The sequence below is a fragment of the Schistocerca nitens genome, chromosome 4 (assembly GCF_023898315.1).
Source record: "Schistocerca nitens isolate TAMUIC-IGC-003100 chromosome 4, iqSchNite1.1, whole genome shotgun sequence".
NCBI lineage: Eukaryota > Metazoa > Arthropoda > Insecta > Orthoptera > Acrididae > Schistocerca > Schistocerca nitens.
Window position 1 is genome coordinate 803,377,522 of NC_064617.1, and position 21,672 is coordinate 803,399,193.

Genomic DNA, 21,672 nt, shown 5'->3' on the forward strand with positions numbered 1-21,672 from the left:
TAGATGTTTAGTTTCATTTTCTGTGTGGCAGCATACCAATTAATTTCATAGTGAGATTAAAATAATGACTTTATTTCAAAGTTGTACTTCTCAAAAGTCTCGTAACTGATAATGTCATTTATAATAGTCAAACAGAATACATACAACTTCTATGAAATCTTACTGTTAAGATGACAGAACTTCTCGTGTTCCATACAGTTTTGCTTCATTTCAATTCACTTCTTTGTGTTGACTCATTTTGACACAGTTATCATATCTATGACTTGAATAAATTATGTCTGTTCTGATTTAACATATACTACTTATCTCACAAAAAACAGGCTCAATGGAGTGCTCAGAGGCTCTTTGCTGCGAATTGAAAGTTGATAAACTGCACCATTTAGTGTTGTTTGATATCATAATTTTGTTAAAAGTTCTTGTGCATTATAGTGTTTCTGCTTGTAAATGTAGCACTATGTACTTAGAAAAGAATTTAAAAAGGTTCTTGAAATTAAATTGTAACTACTCGTCCACTAATAGCTATAGCTACAATTGAAGTTTTAGACTATTATTCAGGAAAGTCAGTCCTTGCCGTAATTGCTCCTACTCGGGTGGCAGATGAGTAACAGATGTATGTGTAATTTGCCTAACAGACAAAACAAATTGTTGAAAATGACTTGCTTAACGAGTGATGATGAGATGACGATTTAGTGTGGCGTCACCAACCATTCGCATGCAGCAGGGGAAACGTTCAACAATGTCAACCTATTCATTGTCGACAGCAGCATATGAACAATGTCTGTAGTATGCACTGCAGTCTGAGTTTAGCGCTCATTTTCTGCCATCTTAATACAGCTTGCGATCACACATTTTTCTGAACTTATATTCACATAGTGTTTTTTCTGTTTGTAAATTTTAATAAGATTCGTAGAAATGTCACCGAAGATAAAGTCGAAAGAAGACAACCATAAGACAAAGAAAATGACCTTCCTAAATGTGGTGTGAGCGTTCCTGATTTAGCACACACATACAATTGACCTACATAAACTATTTGCACTATCGTCAACAACAAGGACAGGAGTAAGGAGATAGATGCCGCGAAGGGAGTGACAAGAATACCATAAACAACGGTTTCATATTCTGGACAGTGTGGAAAGGTTGCTCCTTACAAGGGTAAATGAAAAACAATTGCAAGGCAACATTTAACGAGAACATAATTACTGCGGTGGTAAGAATGATTTTGGCCAACCTCGTTAAGAAAACGCCAGGATCATCAGTGGCAAAATAAGTGTTTAAGGGAAGCAGTGGGTGGTTCGCATTCTGAGGCATGGCAAAGCAGCCAGCTCCAACACAAAGGCAGCAAAGAATTCCATCAGCAACTTCAATGTGCTCTTAGATTCTGAAGATTATCTGTTGCAACAGGTTTTTTAATTGTGACAAGGCGGATCTATTCTGGAAAAAGATGCTGAAGCATATCTTCAGAACAGCAGAGGAGAATGCATTGCACAGTCTCAAGCCAATGAAAGACCATCTTGCGCTGCTATTCTGTGCCAATGCAAGTGGCGATTCGAAAATTAATTTGCTGCTTGTTTACCATTAAGAAATTCCACGAGCCTTCAAGAAATGTAAAGTCCAGAAGAGCAGGTTAAATGTGATGTCGAGGTCCAACAACAAGTCTTGGGTGATGTGTAATCTTTTTTGTCATTGGACCAATGAAATGTTTGGTCCTGGTGAAAAAATATTTGCTCGAGATGTATCTGTCACTCCATGTCTTGCATGTTATGGGCAATGTTCTCGCCCATTCTCCAGGCTTACAAGACCACCTCCTTCAAGAATTTCAGTTCATCAAGATCCAATTTCTGCCTCCTAACACCACTCTGTTACTCCAGCCTATGCACCAGCAGATTGTTTCTAACTTTAAGAAGCTCTACACTAAAGCACTCTTTGAGTATTGCTATGAGTTGACTGAAGCTACCAATCTCACTCTGAGAGTTTTGGAAATATCACTTCAGCATCATTGTCTGTGTCAAGATGATTTAAAAGGCGTGAGAAGTGGTTACCAAGAGGGCTCTCACTTCTGTTTGGAAGAAGCTTTGGCCAGAGTTCATTGTTGTATGTGACTCACAAGCATTTGGGTCAGTACCTGTGGTGCCTGTAACCAACAAGATTGCAGCTTGGGCCAAGAGCATGGGGCTAGAAGATGATAACAATGATATTGATGAGCTTGTAGAGGAAATTATCACCATAGTGCTTGTGAAGTTGCAGTGTGTTTCACAGCAGGAAGTTGTGTTCTTCGGTGGTGGAGGTGGCGGTGGCAACGTTGTAACAGCAAATTGACAATCTTCTGGAGCAATAAGAGAATTGCTGAAAGCATGGGAATCAGTTGCATCGTACATTGAAAATCATCACCTCAATGCAGTGGCTACAATTGCTACAGAACAAAGATGACAATAATGAACATCTGATAAGAAGCGTAGGACACCTTTATTTGAATAAATAACATAATCTTAAACGACATATGTTGACAACATCATTGCAAGGCTTTATTTTTTAGAACTCTTGGTATTAATATATATAACATTTTTTGTTCACTCTTATTTTGGCATTCACATTTCCACAATGTTAATAATGCCCTTTTGTGCTACTTATTGTAAAATAAAAGTTTCATCCTCTGAAAGTGTACAGTACACTGCTATAGTTCAATCTATAAATAAAAAAACCAGACACGGAGAAGGACAACGGTCTTTTAAAACATACTTCTACATTATAAATGTCGACTTTTTATATTCTTACAGGCAATTATACTGGTCAAAACTAGCAACATAAAAATAGTTGCATAAAAATATGTCCAGAAACATGCTTGTTGAGATGTGGGTCATTTTGCTTTTTGAGAACTGTTCATGTAAAGTGGCTTCCTATTGACATTAATGGCTCAATTGTTATAGTTTGTGGTTGTCTCTATACTCTGTAGCTCACGTCACACAGATCACTTAGACTGTCTCCTATCTCAACCATTCAATGCACATTGTTGTGAGGTTGTGTTGATGTCAGACTAATATTGCTGATTTTGTGGTTTGTTAACAACTTTACAGTGAAATGAAGTCTTAGTATTCCATGCGAGAAGTGGAAGAGTTGATATTCTTCTGTGGTGTAGCAAACAGGCAGATAGCATTTATTGACACACATCATTTACACAGATCAATTTTCTCACCATTAATTACATCTTAAAACATGTTTATCTGGTTGTTCCTGTGACTTCGAGACGTGGTATCATTGTCATAAAGGTCGAGATCATAGTTGACTGTACACAGATTGCATATTAAATGTGAGTGAGTGAGTGCTGCGACAAGTACACAGATCTGCCAATGGATTTTAAGGTGATCCCGTAGTTCACCACTTGCATTTTGCATGGGGAATGGTGTTTAAGAGTGGGATAAGGGACAATAAATTGCCCCAATAACCATTGTGGGCAAGTATTAATCATCAAATCATCAGGAAAGCAGGGCATCAGATTCGTTTTAGCATGAATATGCAGGCTGAAATTGTGGGTGGCAGACTCATAGGACCAGCAGTAAGCCATACAAATTAACAGGCTGTTTATCACCAATTTCTGTGTGCCAAATAACCATTGCTATTAGAGAATGCTGCCCTTGAAGACAGTAGATTCAGTTTATACATGACGGGACAGCACCTCATGTCCTACACCATGTATAGCAGTACCTGATGCAAACATTTGGGTCATGGATTGGTCATTGAGATGTAGTAGCATGATCTCATTCAGCTGACCTTAGTATCTTTGTTTTCCAGCAGTGAGCATATGTATTCTACACCCAACAGCACTATTCATGCCCCCCCCCCTCTCTCTCTCTCTCTCTCTCTCTCTCTCTCTCTCTCTCTCTCTCTCTCTCTCTCTCTCTCTCCCCCCCCTCCAACACCCCACCCCCCTCCCCCTCCTGGTATTCCTCTTCTGCCCATATCTCAACAAGTATTAGTTCACAGATAGATGGTTATAGGATCTCTTACCTATATTTGACCAGACTTGCCTCATGTAAGAATATAGAACACTGTTTTTAACATTAAAATGGATGGCGGGAGGGGGCCAAGGCTGGATCTGACAGACCCAACATTTTATTTATGTTCCAGAGTAAGACATAAATTTTAAATAGCAGTGCCAAAATACTCCTCTATTTCTTTAAAAATGAGGTGTTATTCCAGTGAAAATCGGGGCATTAATAGCATTTAAAAACATTCTTGAACATTTAAAGCCATTTTTTGGAATGTTAAGTGTACGTCCTTGCAAGTTATGAATTTAGGATTGTTGTTGTTTGTCTTCAGTCAAAAGACTGGTCTGATGCAAGTATCCATGCTGCTTTATCCTATGCGAGCCTCTTCATCTCCGAGTAACTACTGCAAGCTGTAGCCCTCTGAATCTGCTTACTGTATTCATCTCTTGGTCTCCCTGTGCAATTTTTATCCCCCACACCTCTCTCAAGCTCTAAACTGGTTGATCCCTTGATGTCTCAGAATGTGTCCTACCATCTTCTAGTCAGGTTGTGTCCCAACTTTCTTTTCTCCCCAATTCTATTCAGTGCCTACTCATTATTTAAGTGATCTCCCCATCTAATTTTTAGCATTCTTCTGTAGCACCACATTTCTAAAGCTTCTTTTCTCTTCTTGTCTAAACTGTTTATCATCCATGTTTCACTTCCACACATAGCTACACTCCTCTCACATACTTTCAGAAAAGATTTCCTGACAAATCTGTACTCAATGTTGACAAATTTCTCTTCTACAGAAACACTTTTCTTGGCACTTCCAGTCTGCATTTTATATCCTCTTTACTTCAACCATCGTTAGTTATTTTCCTGCCCAAATAGCAAGTCTCATTTACTACTTTAAGTGTCTTATTTTGTAACCTAATTCCATTAGCATTCCATGATTTAAGTTAACTAGATTCCATTGTCGTTGTTTTGCTTTTGTTGATCTTATATCCTCCTTTCAAGACACTGACCATTCCATTCAACTGCTCGTCCAAGTTCTTCGCTGTCTCTGACAGAATTAAAATATCATCAGCAAGCCTAAAAGTTTTTATTTCTTCTCCCTGGACCTTAATTCCTATTCCAGATTTTCCTTTTGTTTCCTTTACTGCTTGCTCAGTGGAGATTGAATAACATCGGGGATGGTCTACAACCCTGTCTCTGTGTTGCACATTTCAGTGCGTGGTGCAATTTAAAACAACTCTTACTCTTTATAATTCGCATTTTACTGATCTGTATTTTCTGCACAATCTTCATATAATGTTGCAGAATGGCACAGATGCAGCCACTTTCGACAAATTTTGGAATTTTTTGCAACAATGACCTAGTTTGACTTCTGGACCCACTTTGTTAGTTTTAATCCCAGAGAGCATGCTGCAGCTGGTGAATGTTCCTCGGGAGATTCTTGTGGGTAGCTCTCTATGCCATGTGTGGTTTTATTAATTTCAAACCTAGTTGCTTGAGAAAATAAGGTTCTTGAAATATTCAGTCATATTTGCTTTGTGTTCTACAATTTTATTCATACCAGCAATGTTATAAATGGCATAAAACATCACAATAACCAGTGTCATGTTTGCTTTCCAACATTATATTCTGAACACACAGCATCAACCACACCAACTCCACTCTTTGTTGAGTTATATGAGGGGCAGTCACATGAAAACCAAATACCCGGCATAACAGGCTCTTGGAATGGTTCCATTCAGAAGTAATCATCACATGCAGTAAGACATTTATCCCACTGGGAGACAAGATGATCAATTCCTGTTTCACAGAATGTGGTTTGCTGCAGACTGATCCACAACTACACCCACTCTTGTATGTCTGTGTTTGACTGAAACTGAAGGCAACATGGTGGGGATATGTGAACAAACATTTTCCAGCATGCATAGTGGCACACAAGATATGATGTGCAGAGTGCATTAGACTCTGTGGAATATACATGTTCCGTGTTTGTTGATGGGTAACTTAATATATTTGTGTAGCCAAATGTATTAATATGTGTTGTGCGAATAAAGCAAAAGTTTATTTGTCCTTTAAATAGTTGTTACTTGGCATTTAGCTGCATTAATCTGCATAAACTGTGGCAGGTTATGGGCCTAGCTACTGAGTTAAAGCGAAATTATAAGCTTTAAGGTGATGTGTATTTGCACAAAAGGTGTGCAGAAGTTCATATAAAGTGGGATTGTGTGTGCTATAAGAAGAAGAAAAATAACTGTAAAATTAGTAACAACACAGATACCGCAAATATAGAGCGGCTTGTAGGGTGCAAAAATTACGCAACCTAGAAATTTGCTTTTGAGGCATATTTGCAGTTGGATGACTTGTGGGACGTCGTAAATGGTAAATTGGAACCTACGGAATCAAGTTTTGCTACTAAGGATCGGAAGGCGAAATCAAAACTAATCCTTTTGATTGATCTGGTGAATTACGTTCACATAGAAATGGCTACGTCAGCAAAGGAGGTATGGGACAAACTGAAAAACGCATTTGAAGATGAAGATGGTGGTTTAACCAGAAAAGTAGGATTACTTCATGAGCTGATAACCACAAGATTGAATAAGTGTAAAAGCGTGGATGAATATGTGAATAAAATAATTTCAATCTCCAATCGTCTGAGGAATATTAGTTTTGAAAATGCGGGTGAATAGATTGGAGCTTTATTGTTAGCTGGACTACCAGATAAATATTCGCCAATGATTATGGATTTTGGAAAATTGAGGAATACCCATTACAGCGGATAGTGTTAAAGTAAAGATTCTACAGGACATGAAGAGTGAACCAGATTCTGATGCTTCAGAAAAGGAAACAGTGTCGACTTTGTACTCTTTAAGTACAAGAAGAAGAAGCCAGTAAGATGTTTCAGATGCCAGAAAATTGGACATATTGCTTCACACTGTAAGGAAAAGTTAAGTATAAAAGAAAAGAAGCATGTTAATTCTAGTAGTCCTGAGAGAAAGACTACCCATAAAGGTAAGGCATTTTCTGTTTTTTCACTCTTTTATTGAAGCGGGTGACGATCATGCAGAATGGTTCACAGATTCAGGAGCATCTGTGCACATTACTAAAGCTCAGTCAGGTTTGTATGATGTTCAGTCAAGGACTGACATAGGAATTTCCACAGTTGACGGATGTAAGTTAAGGTGTGAATTAGCAGGAAAAGTGGATATTAATTTGCTTGTGAATGGGAGAAAGGAAATTGTTACTGCTCAGATGTACATTATGTAAAGAATATTGCAACTAATTTGTTGTCAGTAAGCGAAATAGTAAAGAAGGGTAATAAAGTTATCTTCGATATAGAGGGAGCCAAAGTGATAAACTCTTGTGGTGATATTGTAGCTACTGCAAGTAGTGTAAGAGGTATTTACAAAGTGAATACAGTTCAAAATACTGCTGAAACAGGAAATCACTCTGTTTATGCTGCAAAAGGCTTCTTGTGGCCTAGGAGACTTGGACCTTTGAATAGGAAAAGTATGACTTCACTGAAGAATATGGCAACTGGGATGAAAAATTGTGGAATGAAAATATCCAATGGGAGGTGTGTTTGCAGGGGAAGCATGCTAGATTGCCATTTAAATCGAGTCAGAGCAGATCTACCAAAGTCTTGCAACTCATACACTCAGATCTCTGTGGACCTATGGAGAAAAAATCCTTAGGAGGTAGCTTCTATTTCCTGACATAAGTAGCAATGATCAGGTGAATGATGTGTTTGTTGTTTATTGGAAAATGGTCGAAAGACAGACTAGGAAGAAAATTAAAATTGTTAGATCAGGCAATGGATCAGAATATGTAAAAAAAATGGTTTAAGTAACAGTTGAATGGAATGGGTATTAGGCATCAGACTACCATTCACTAAAGTCCTTCTCAGAATGGAGTTGCAGATCAAGCCAACAGAAGTATGTTAAGCGATGCTGAGCTACCTAAGTGTTTCTGGGCAGAGGCTGTGTCAACAGCAGTGTATTTAATTAACAGATCACCTACCAAAGCTGTGAGACATAAGACACCTTATGAAGTATGGACTGGGAAGAAACCGTATCTAAAGCACTTAAAAGTCTTTGTATGTGAAGCCATGGTTCAGATTCCAAAACCATTAAGAGGAAAATGGGATGCAAAATCTCAAAAATATATTTTTGTTGGCTACTGTGAGGATTCAAAAGGCTACAGACGTTATAATACAGTGAATAAGAAGATAATAAGTAGTAGAGTTGTAGTATTTTTAGAGGTTTATAGACCTAAAATAAAGGAAAGTAGTCAAAATGATACAGTAATGTAACCAATAATAATTTGTGATAGTGCTGAAACAGAGATGGAAACTGAAACAGAGGAAGACGAGAGTAAAGAGGAAGCTGAGGTGCTACCCGAGAATCAAATTGAGGAAGAAGATTCAACATAGGTCAGTTTAAGGCAGTCTTCACATATAGCAAAACGAAATGAATATCCAGAGTATGAAATGTGTGCTGCCCAAACAATCAACAATGAACCAATCGCAGTTGATCAAGCTTTAGCAAGTTCAAATGCTCAGATTGGAAAAAAGCTACTGAAAAGGAGCTGCAATCTTTTGTGGATAATGATACATATTAATGGGTTGACATGCCTGTAAATAAAAAGCCACTAAGAACAAGATGGGTGTTTAATATTAAAAATCCAGAGAGTGAAATACCAAAATTCAAAGCCAGATTGGTAGTTAAAGGATATTCCCAGAAAGAAGGAATACATTACTATGAAACATTCTCACTGGTGGTGAAATGTTCATCATTAAGATACCCTTTAACTCTTGCAGTAAGGGAAGACTTATTAATTCATCAAATGGATGTGAAAACGGGCTACCTGAATGGAAGGCTGGAAAAGCAAATACATTTGTGATCCACCTGATGAAGTTAAGCGACCTTATCAAGGGAAAAGGAGAATTTGGCGTTTGAAGAAAGGCATATATGGATTAAAGCAAAAAGGCCATTGCTGAAATAAATGTTTGCATAAAACTTTGACAAAACTAGGTATGTTACTGTCAAAGGCAGACCCAAAGGTATATCATAAAGGGAGCAATGAAGAAATTTCAATCGTGGCCATATGGGTTGATGAGGTTTTTATTTTAACCAATAGTGAGAGCCAGATAGAATTTAATATGCATGATTTAGGGGAAATTAATCAATAGGGTCAATCCATACCAAGTGCTCCAAGAAAAAAATAATTGGTTGCTTGACCTCAGAAAAATTTTATATTTGCTGATACAAACAAACAAAAACATTATATGTGCCAGATGCACCTGCAACAGTACACCATTTTGGTCTCGACTCACAAAACTTTGATTTTCCAATTTTAATGTCGGGATTTCTTTTTTTAAATTCAGTGAATAGTTCATTTAAATTACCCATTATTAACCTTTTTTGTCTCTGAATCTTAGAACCATTTTCTTTCACAGAAACACAGTCTTTTTTTGCCAGACATCAAATGGCTGTAATTGTCATCGTCATAATACTTAATAACTTTATTGATTGGGTTTCCATCAACCAAATCAGATGACTTTACTTTTGTAATGCTGGTAAAATTCCCTGTTCTTTTACTAATTGCCTTGTTAACTTAACAAGACGTTCTGACACATTAAATTCATCACTAACTTTTGCTAGACTCCAAGAATTCGGCAGTAAATTGATAATCTTAATTTTATCCTCTTTGTTTGAAGAACTGCATTTAGTTTTTAGTTTTTCTATCAAATCATCATATTCGGTTGGTGAAGTTTTAGAACTTCCTTCTGTTTTAGTACAAATTGTATTTTGAAATGAAACTTCCAAATTCTTTTTGACTGTAGCTGCCACTTTCTCAACTCTTGTATTCAAGGCACTTGGTCTTTTATCATGACTTAGTTTTCTAATTTTACTAGCAGGTGATATACCCAGGATTTCACAAGCTGTATCTGCTTTTTTTAATGGTTGCTGATAAAAGTCACAAAATTCTGTATCTGAGGTTTCATTATCCTTTCTCTTGTGAATTACAAATATCTTAGAATAACATGTTGGACACACTGATTTTCCTGGTAAGAGATTGACAAAAGGGCTTTTATTTTTAGAATAATGATAAAGTGTTATTTCTCACTGACCTTTTGTTATAGGTTTCTTATGTTTCTCAAAATGGTCCATGCAAGACTGACCAAAAAGTTGATGAAATTTTTTTAAGTATTTCATTTCATGGTACTTGCATGTTAATTTGACATCTGGGCCAACTCTTAAGTAAAACAACACTTCTTCTTCACTGCAATCTTCGATTAAAGTAATGTCTTTAGGGTACACTCCATAAACACTTTTAAGACATGCCTCATTAATAATAAAACCAACAGAACACTGAGACACCATTTTTCAACTGCACACTTCAAGAACTTCTAGCTAAATAAGTGTAAGGGGGAAGACAACAATCAGACTTGTATAGGGTTGCAGATGCAATTGTTAGCCTGCTGAAACAATTACCACAGCATTGTTTCGACAAATAATCATTAGCTAGCGTTATGTGGTGTGTTACATTTGCAATTGGTATACTTTATTTGTTTAGCCTACCAGATATCACAGATGTTAAAAAAATGTATTTTTGACTCTTGTTTGTAATCTTTTTTTCCCTTAACTTCAAATTGAATCTCAGACTTGAAATTTATACTGAAGTTTGATATCATAAAGGTCTATTAACTGTGAAATTTTCAGATTTTTATCTGGTCCCCCAACAAAGATAAATGGAAATTTTTTTAAAAATCCATTTTTTAAAATAGTGTATTTTTGAAGGTAAGCTGCTCACCATTGATACTTTATAAAAAGTTACTATACTATACAGTGTAATAACAGAACAAACATGAAAGCTGAGAAATTAATCTTTCTTTTGAAAACTACTGTTCAAAAATTGAGTTTTTTTTTAAGATTTGTAACTGATAACTTTGAACTATTAAAAACATATTAAAGAATACATTCAGCTAAGTGATAATGATGTTAACTTGTAGCCCAGAGCGTGTTGAACTAAATGCATTTTATCTGAAAGCCGTAGGACAATCCACTAATGAATAATTGTAAAAAATTTAGGTGCTTGCAAATACGAAAAACGCATGTGGCCTGGAACAAATATGGCCACCATTTCAAAATAATAAACAAATTTCTTCAAAAAATATTTTTGTTACTACTAAACGTTGGGAAATTCACCCAGCAAATACAAAAATTTTCTGAGATGGTCAAGCAACCAGTGCTGGACCACTTGGTATGGATTGACCCAATACTTACTTACACACGAAGATTCTAAGAAGTGCCAACAGAGAAGAATTATGGATTGATCAATCTCTGTACACAAGGAAAATCTTAGTAAAGTTCAGTATGGAAAATTGTAAACCTATTTCTACTCCTATGGAAAATAATGCAAAACTGCTAATAACTGATGATATGAAATGTAAGGAAAGTGCACCTTATTTGGAAGTTGTAGGAAGTCTACTGACTTCCAGACCAGACATTACATTTGCCACAAATGCAGTAAGCAAGTTTTGCAGTGATCCAAGAGAAAAGCACTGGATTGCAGTCAAGAGAATATTCAGATATTTAAATTGAACTGCTGATTAAAGTTAAAATGTTCTAAAACTGGAAATGTAAATTTGGAAGGATACAGTGATAGAGACTGGGGAAATGAGCTGGAAAGCAGACACTCCATCACTCCAAGTTGTTTTAGACAAATGGGAGGATTGATGTCATGGTCATGTAAGATACAAAAAACTGTTGCTTTGAGTGCTGTAAAGCTGAATATATGGTCTTGTCCTCCACTGTCCAAGAAGCTCTTTGGATCCGTACACTGATGATGAAATAGAATCTCATCCAACGCTAAAGCCAACTGTGGTATTTTGTGACAGTATGGGAGCTATTAAACTCGCAAAAAAGTGACCAATGTAAGATCCAAACATATTGACATAAGGCATCACTTTATAAGACATCATGTGGAACAGGGAAATATAATCCTCAGTTATCTATGCACAGAAGAAATGTTATCTGATCTCCTAACCAATCCTGTCAGTAAGGACAAATTTCAGAAGCTGGTGAAACATTATGGTTTAACCTGGGGTGTATAGTGTTCAGTATCTGAAAAATATTTGTTGAAGAACGAGTGTTCGGGATATGTGAACATTTTCCAGCGCGCATAGTGGCGTTCAAGATATGATGTGCAGAGTGCATTAGAATCTGTGGAATTTACATGTTCCATGTTTGTTGATGGCAACATAATATATTTGTGTAGCATAAGTTTATTTTGTCCTTTAAATAGCTGTTACTTGTCATTTAGCTGCATTAATCTGCATGAACTACAGCACTACCACAAATGTCCTTCCTCAGGTCACCAAAGATTTTAAAACTACATGGTGAACGATCGGGGCTCTATGGAGGACATTGCAGTGTTTCCCAACCAAACTGCTGAAGCATAGCCTTCATCCTATTGGCACTGTGAGGGTGGGCATTATCACGCAACAAGATGATACTGTCAGGTAGCTTTCATGGACATCACAGTTTCTGCAAAGTCTCTACATAGTGCTGTGCATTGATTGTGTTTCCACGCTCAAAGAACTGATAAGCAGGGATTCCCTGCAGTTGATGTGGTCATGACAATACTGGAACTAGTGCGAGCAGCTTTGGATTTGTTTGGCAGGGAAGGTGTGGGACGTATCCACTGTTGGCCTTTCTGTTTGCCCTTGGGCTTAAAATGGTGGCACTGTGTTTTGTCACATGTAACAATACAGGACAGAAACACATGCTATTCCTCTTGGTACTGCATTAGATGACTCAACTTTTAGTGCACTTATGACTTGGCACTATGGTGTTTCCCTGCCACAGCAGTGACATTATTGAAACGTTACAAGAATGGGGTCACCTACCACACGAGTTGTGTGTAATGGTTGGTGTCTGCTTTTAATTTGATGCCCCGTATAGACTGTAATAATCTCTGGCTCTTTCTATTGTTTGTATGCATTGAAGATAGCAACATTATGCATTTATTCTTCTTCGGTGCATAGGGCACCAGTGTGAAATTGTCACAAAAATCAAATATGGATTAAATTATGGCTTCCCTTTTTTTCCGCAGTGTTCCCTGTAAAGTATTCTAGCAAGATTGTAGTGTGTCAACCAATTTTCAAGGGAAATATTCCATCCTGTTACCTAAACTTGCTCTAAAAGTCTGAGCACAAACTTGTCAGCTGTGTTACTCACTTGGGGGGAGAAAAACTGTCCCTTCAAAAATTCTTTGCGTAGTGTGTTTTTGCATCCTCCAAGATAAATATTTTGATCGCATACTTTCCAAACTTTGAAGGAACATACACTGTGAAAGATGACCACAAAAAGATATTAACATTCATCCACTGTTAGGTATTCACTGGTGCTGACTTCTGCAGATGCTTGTGAATCCCTCCGTAACATCTCACATACCGGGAGCAACTTACCACTTATTTTTACATTCCTCTATTGTATGAATATTTTCTAAACTAATACAGCTCAGAAGAAAATGAAATATTCACTGTTACGTATTTGGAGGAAAGATATGTGTCCCTGGGTCCCAAGTGTTCTAAAATTCTTCCATATTCATTTTGCGTTGGTGAAGAATGCTGTAAATGCCTTGAAGTAAAGTTTCTTGCAGTATTGGGGTTTTCAGTGATCTATGTAAGTATTTATACTCACTAATATCAAATTGAGCAAAGCATCACCAGTGAACAGTTCTCATTACTTGATAGTGATTTAGCCTTTCTGGCTTCGCAACTGACATGAGGCAAATTGTAATTATATTGTGAGATCTGAAGTGGACATTTTGGTTAGTAACCTTTTTCAGACACTTAGTTTGTCCATCGCTTGACAAATATTAAGGTGGCAATTCACCGGAAGAGGGATCACAACCAATTACACTAGTTGATAGACAATTTCGATTAGTCTACTCATATTTCTGACTGGTATGAAGACGTTACCTTCACTGTCCAACTGTTGGTAACCCACTTTCTGTGTAAAGATCAATTTTGGTGACAAAATTAGGATCTATAAGCAATGACTTTCCAATAAAAGTTTCTCGATTTCATCCTGACTTAGTGGACGCTGCCGAGCCATTTTCAAGCAGTTTTATTGTACGCATCAGTATAACGAGAGAAGTGCAAAAGCAGAAAAATCTAATGTAAACAGATGGGCTGGTTTGTGGATATTCTTAAAACAAAATCTGCCAGATTCTGAGAGACTAAGTCTGCCCATTCTAGGGTTAAACTCCCTATATAGACACAGTGGGACTAAATGAACATTCAAGAATATGTTGTTGTTGTTGTTGTTCCCCTCCCTCGTTTGGGTGTGATGGTATAAAATGTATCCAGCAATTCAAGAATTCTGCTCATAGAGGATGGTAATGAGCCCACGTTTGTGTATTGATGCCTTAATATGTTTCTGTAAGCTGTGTAGTCACCCCCCCCCCCCCCCCCCCCCTCACCTGCATAATCCTTTGTCTTGGAATCTGTACACAATAGGTAAAACTTCTGATGGAAAAAGTTGAACTGCCCACTTCCATGTAGATACAGTATTATGTAAATAAACCTTTAAAGCTGTGCGTGTGTGTGTGTTTTCTTTCAATTTTGGGGAGGTTACAAAAATATGTTTGTCATTAGCATTTTAACAGTTTACACATTACTGTTGTTATGAACTAATGAATAATCTTGTGCTCTACAGGGAGGCCATGGCCACTTATACTTGGTACAGGATTTGGTCTTGGAATGGCGTATGCGAATTGTGAGACGGACCTCAATGCTACATTCCAGTCAAAGGTAGCTATGTGTTAATTGAAAATAATTAAGTCACTCTTCTAGTTTTCCTTCTTTAGTAAATAAAGTTTTCTATTTTCAGCCAAAGCAATGACGGTGGACATATGGCCATAGACTGCCACAGTTCCTCCTCTGCCTCTGTACTTTACATGCAGACAGAAGAGTTGCCAGCCTTCATAGTGAAAGAATTGTTGAAAATAGTGTAAAATATTTAAATTAAATTGTATTTGCTTTCTTACATGTGTATCATTTAACTGTGACTATTTATTTTTCCTGAAATTCATACATCTTTTTTTTAGGAGAAAAGGAGAGGGGGGGGGGGAGGTTATGGAGCATAAATTGAAGAAATGAATTTTCAAGGAAGCAGGTAGATATTTCTATTAGATGTATTTTTAAAAGTGTAATTTTACTTCATAAACTAAAGGTTTGCTACAAAATAATGGAGAGAAGGAATTAGTTTTATCTCTTCCTTGAATAATTTGGGTGTTTTCTATTCCAAACCTACCTACCCAAGTTGCATGTATTATTCTACATGTTACCGCAGTCATTATATTTCACAATGACTTGCAGCTGTGCTGTATCGATTAATGCTGATGGAATCATTGTGGGCAAAATATTTCAGAAGTATAATCTCCGGGTAGAGCTACACAGGAAAATATTGCCATCAGAAAAACAAATCTGGTGTTCTTTAGGCCACAGCACAGAATGTAGTATCCTTTTATTGTGAAGGCAGGTTAGAGAACTTCATAAGATAACTCTAGGGGCTAAAGTTTATAATGGGAATTTGTGAAATGCAATGCAGAAGGGAACATAATTTCTGATCAGGTGAGTACACAATTTTTAATATCATGACATAGTGATAGTGCTAGAGTGGGTCTTAACAATGAACAAGGCCATAGGAATGAGGGTAAACCACTATGAGAGGTGTAGTGTTCGCATTTTTGTAGCCAAGATTAGACACAAAACTCAAACAAATCATAGTGATAAAAGTGTATATTCCTACTAGCTCTGCAGATGAAGAAGAGATTAAAAGACTGTATGATGAGATAAAATAAATTTGAATTTTTTGAAGCAAGACAAACATTTCTATAGTAGAAAACTGACAAGGGGAAAGGAATGAAGACGAAGCCACTTCGTAAAATTTCAAAAAAAAAAAAAAAAAAGAAAGAAAAGAAAAGAAAAAGAAAAGAAAAAACATGGTTTAATCATTGCAGGTGCTTTTGTTGAAGAATTGTGAAAGAAGATTGTATATGGGGAAGATATCTAGGGACATCAGAAGGTTTCAGATATACAGGGCAGAGAAAAATTGAGTCACACAATTTTAACCCGGGATAGCTGATGCAGGAAGAACCAAAATTACTAATGTTTTGTAGGTCGACAAAGCACAATTTTTAAACTATGGAAGCTTGGCGCCATGTGCTCCGATTTGTTTCGGGATTGCCCTGTTGCCAGATGTTCTCGATAATGCATGACTGCGAATTTTTTGCCTGCCACAGAATGTAATGTAGCAAAGGCGGCCCGCATGCTCGGTGGTAGAATGCCAGCCTTCCACTCTGGGGCCTGGGGGCGAATCCACTGGGATACTGACACATCCATTGTAGTTTCGTGATAATACGTACCTGGAACAAACCCGTCAACAGCTGTTAGTTCATGTACAGAAAGTCTTTTTACTAATTTTGTCATCCCTGAAAAGTGCCTTTTTTGTAGCTAGGACATTGTTTACTTAAAGCAGGTGCTCGAATTGGCGACCCTCTGATGCGACACAAGCTTGGTAACGTCGTTGTTTTGCTGAACTCATTCAAAGATACCTGGCATTGCCTTGATGTGATTGTGGCATGTTAAATGTGATCCATTAATTCCTCTTTGTTTCTATGTCTACGTGATTACTCTGCTATTCACTATAAAGTGCCTGGCTGAGGGTTCAATGAACCACCTTCAAGCTGTCTCTCTTCCGCTCCACTCTCGAAATGAGCACTTAAATTTTTCTGTGTGAGCCCTAATTTCTCTTATTTTACCATGATGATCATTTCTCCCTATGTAGGTGGTTGCCAACAGAATGTTTTTGCAATCGGAGGAAAAAACTGGTGATTAATATTTTATGAGAAGATCCTGTCGCAACAAAAACTGCCTTTGTTTTAATGATTGCCACTCCAATTCACATATCATATCTGTGAGACAATCTCCCCTATTTCGCAATAATACAAAACGAGCTACCCTTCTTTGTACTTTTTTGATGTCGTCCGTCAGTCCCACCTGATGCAGATCCCACACCACACTGCACAGCAGTACTCCAGAATACTGGACAAGCATGGTATAAGCAGTCTCTTTAGTAGACCTGTTGCACCTTCTAAGTGTTCTGCCAATGAAACACAGTCTTTGGTTTACTCTACCCACAATATTATCTATGTGATCGTTCCAGTTTAGGTTATTGGTAATTGTAATCCCTAAGTATTTATTTGAATTTACAGTCTCCAGATTTGAGTGACTTATCGCGTAATCGAAATTCAGCTGATCTCTTTTAGTACTCATGTGAATAACTTCACACTTTCCTTATTCAGGGTCAATTGCCACTTTTTGCACCATACAGATATCTTATCTGTGGTGTCACCGCCAGACACCACACTTGCTAGGTGGTAGCTTAAATCGGCCGCGGTCCATTAGTACATGTCGGACCCGCGTGTCGCCACTGTCAGGATCGCAGACCGAGCGCCACCACAAGGCAGGTCTCGAGAGACGTACTAGCACTCGCCCCAGTTGTACGGACGACATTGCTAGCGACTACACGTACGAAGCCTTTCTCTCATTTGCCGAGAGACAGTTAGAATAGCCTTCAGCTAAGTTAATGGCTACGACCTAGCAAGGCGCCATTAACCATTTGTACCATTGCATGTATCTCAAGATAGTCTCACTTGTATCATCAAGAATGCTGTATACCAAAGGACGATATAAAAGTTAAGTGTTCTAGTAGCTACGTTCTTTTCTTTATCACATTCATTACGAATCCTGTTCCAGACTTCGCGCCAGTCGGCGTGTGTGTACGTGTGCCCTTTCGGCTACCCGTCACTGTGGACTGGCTGCCTTGTCAGTCCACTACATTATCTAAATAATTTTGCAATTTGTTTTGGTCATCTGATGACTTATAAGACGGCAAATGACAGCATCATCTGCAAACAATGTAAGACGGCTACTCAGATTGTCTCCTATGTTGTTAATATAGATCAGGAACAATAGAGGGCCTATAACATTTGCTTGGGGAACGCCGGATATTAATTCTGTTTTACTCTATGACTTTCCGTCTATTACTAAGAACTGTGACCTTTCTGACAAGAAATCACGAATCCAGTCGCACAACTGAGGTGATACTCCGTAGGCTCGCAGTTTGGTTAGAAGACGCTTGGGAGGAATGGTGTCGAAAGCCTTATGAAAATCTAAAAATATGGACTCAATTTGACATCCCGTATCAATAGCACTTATTACTTCATGAGTATAAAGAGCCAGTTGTGTTTCACGGAACGATATTTTCTGAAACCATGCTGACTATGTGTCAATAAATAGTTTTCTTCGAGGTACTTCATAATGTTCGAATACAGTATATGTTCCAAAACCCTACTGCAAATTGATGTTAGTGATATAGACCTGTAATTCGGCGTATTACTCTTACTTCCCTTTTGGGTATTGGTGTGACTTGAGCAATTTAGGTACGGATCTTTCTGTGAGCGAATGGATGTATATAATTGCTAAATATGCATCTATTTTATGAGCATTCTCTGAGAGGAACCTGACCGGTATACAATCTTGACTGGAGGCCTTGCCTTTACCAAGTGATTTAAGCTGCTCCATTACTCTGAGGATATCTACTTCTATGTTTCTCATCTTTGCAGTTGTTTTTGATTGGAATTTAGGAATATTTACTTTTGTGTGAAGGAGTTTCGGATAACCGTGTTTAATAACTCTGCTTTAGTGGCACTGTCATCAGTGACTTCACCATTGTTATCGTGCAGTGAAGGTATTGATCGCGTCTTGCCACTGGTGTGCTTTACGTATGACCAGAATCTCTTTGGGTTTTCTGCCAGATTTCGAGACAGAATTTCGCTGTGGAAATTATTTGCGTTCTTTTAAATTTGGCATGCTTTTTTTCATTACTTCTGCAACAACGATCTGATCCGTTTTGTGTACCATGGGGGATCAGTACCATCAGTTATTAATTTATGTGTTATATATCTCTCAATTGCTGTCGATACTATCTCTTTGAAAACATTCCACAACTTTTCTACACTTACCTGATCAGATCGGAAGGAGTGAAGACTGTCTCTTAAAAAGGCATTTTTAAATAGATATACTTTGCATTTCATTTTGATGGTTGTAGGTGTTACGGTATTCAGGCTAGCAGCAACTGCCTTACGGTCGCTAATCCCTGTATTCATCATGATACTCACTATTTGGCCAGGATTATTTGTTGCTAAAAGGTCAAGTATGCTTTCACAACCATTTACGCTTAGAGTTGGCTCATGAACTAATTGTTCAAAATAATTTTCTGAGAAAGCATTCAGCACAATTTCGGAAGACATTTTATGCCTGCCGCCGGCTTTAAACGTATATTTTTCCAGCATATCGAGGGTACATTAAACTCGCCACCGACTATAATTGTATGACCAGGGTACGTATTTCAAATGAGACTCAAGTTTTCTTTGAACTGAACTGTTCAGCAAGTATATCTTCTGAGCCGGGGTGGTCAGTAAAACGATCCAGTTAATAGTTTAGTCCGATTGTCAGGTATAACCTCTACCCATACTTTTTCACACAAACTATCTACTTCAATTTCGGTACAAGGCAAACTACCTCTAACAGCAATAAATACTCCTCCACCAACTGTATTTAATCTATCCTTTCTGAACACTGTTAGAGCGTTTGAAAAAATTTTGGCTGAACTTATTTCCAGCATTAGCCAGCTCTCTGTACCTACAACTATTTGAGCTTCAGTGCTTTCTATTAGGGCTTGGAGCTCTAGGTGGTTTGCGTCCCGATGGTTGAGCTAGAACCTTGAAGAATCCCCAAAGGAAAAAGTGCGGTGGCATAAGGTCTGGTGATCACAGCGGTCACGTCCTACTAGCACCTCTGCCAATTACCTGGCCATTAAAGAATTCATTTAAATATCCACACACAGCACGACTATTACATGCAGGCGCCCCATCAAGCTGCAATGACATGTGTAACCATGTGTCCAGGGGAAAAATCTTCCAGCAGGCCGGGTAGAGTTTCTTGCAAAAAGTGAAGGTAATTTGCCCCAGTAAGCCGAGGAGGTAGACAGACCAGCCCAATCAGATACCCAAATGTTGAGTACCTGCCCATATGTTGAGCGAAAATCATTCCTGGTGTCCGTGGACATACAATAATGTGAGGATTTCCCCTTCCCCAGTAATGAACGTTTCGAGTGTTGTAAAGGCCATCCTGATGGAAGGTGCACACGCCGGTAAACAACACAATGGTGGGGAAGTCAGGATTTCTTGCAACATGTAGCAGAAATAACCAGCAAAACGCTAGCCTGTGTTCATAGTCCGCTACAGGATGTAGGTCTTGGACAGGGTGGGAACTAAATGGATGCTGGCTTTCATCCCTCAAAACCTCCCAGATTAACTGATGAGTGAGTGATCCCCATGTCCTGCCCGACCGCTCAAGTACTTGTCATAGGTGCTTCCTCAAAGTGCTCAAGAACAGTCTCTTCAAATGCAACATCCCGTCATGTTTGAGGTCTTCCAGCATCACTATGATATCCCGTTAATGAGCCTGTTTTGCCAAGTCGAAGGCAAATTGCTGTAAACGCGCGACAGAGCAATCCCACGGCCAATCTGAGCGCGCGGCACTAAGTTCCCATAGTTTAAAAATAGTGCATTGTCGACCTACACAACATTGGTAATTTTGGTTCCTACTGGCATCAGCTATCCTGGGTTTAAACTTCGTGGCACAATTTTCTCCACACTGTATAATTGTAAAACAGAGGTTCAGAAGCCGGCTTTTAAATTGCAAAGCATTTCTGGGAATAGGTGTTGATTCTAACCATAGTCTCACATGAAATGCAAGCGAAGCAGTTGCAGAAAGGTAAAAAATGAAGGAAGTGGGTGTTGGATTAATGTAAAAATAATGATAATAAATATAAAAATAATAAAAATAAAAATTTGAGGTTCCCATGAGTTTCTAAGGGAGTATTAGGCAACAGTTGAGTAAACTAGGGAAATTATTTTATTAGTCCTGTGAACCGTGACTGGTCAGTGTCCAAAATGTATTAGACCAGCCCATAATGACTATACACATTTTGAGAAAATTTTTTACATGCATTTTAGCAGAAAGTTAAATTGAAGTGCCAAAGTAACTGGTACAGGCATGCATATTCAAATACAGAGATTTGTAAATAGGCAGAATGCGACGCTGCAGTCAGCAACACCTATATAAGAAAAGTTACTGCTGTTAAAATGACAAGTTATTAAAATTTAAGTGAGTTTGAACGTGGTGTTATAGTCGGTGCATGAGCGATGGGACACAGCATATCTGAGGTAGCGATGAAGTGTTGATTTTCCTGTATGGCTGTTTCATGAGTGTACCGTGAATATCAGGAATAGGGTAAAACATCAAATCTCAGACATCGCTGCAGCCAGAAAAAGATCCTGCAAAAACGGAACCAACGATGGCTGAAGAGAATTGTTCAACGTACCAAATGTGCAGTCCTTCCACAAATTGCTGCAGATTTCAATGCTGGGCCATCAACAAGAGTCAGCGTGTGAACCATTGAACGAAACATCATCGATATGGGCTTTCGGAGCCGAAGGCCCAATTGTATACCCTTGATGACTGCACAACATAAAACTTTATGCCTCACCT

General features: G+C 38.1%; 1 protein-coding gene across 3 annotated transcripts in view; it reads left to right on the top strand.

Moving 5' to 3' along the window:
- The window catches only part of LOC126253217 (MICOS complex subunit MIC10-like), a 31,614-nt gene extending 16,577 nt beyond the window's left edge, over positions 1-15,037 (top strand). For all 3 annotated transcript variants that reach the window (XM_049954399.1, XM_049954400.1, XM_049954402.1), the window contains exons 4-5: positions 14,708-14,802; positions 14,882-15,037. In XM_049954399.1, the coding sequence (XP_049810356.1) occupies positions 14,708-14,802; positions 14,882-14,893 (107 nt within the window). In that variant the 3' untranslated portion in view covers positions 14,894-15,037. The remainder of the gene's footprint in view (positions 1-14,707; positions 14,803-14,881) is intronic.
- Positions 15,038-21,672: the final 6,635 nt, after the last annotated feature.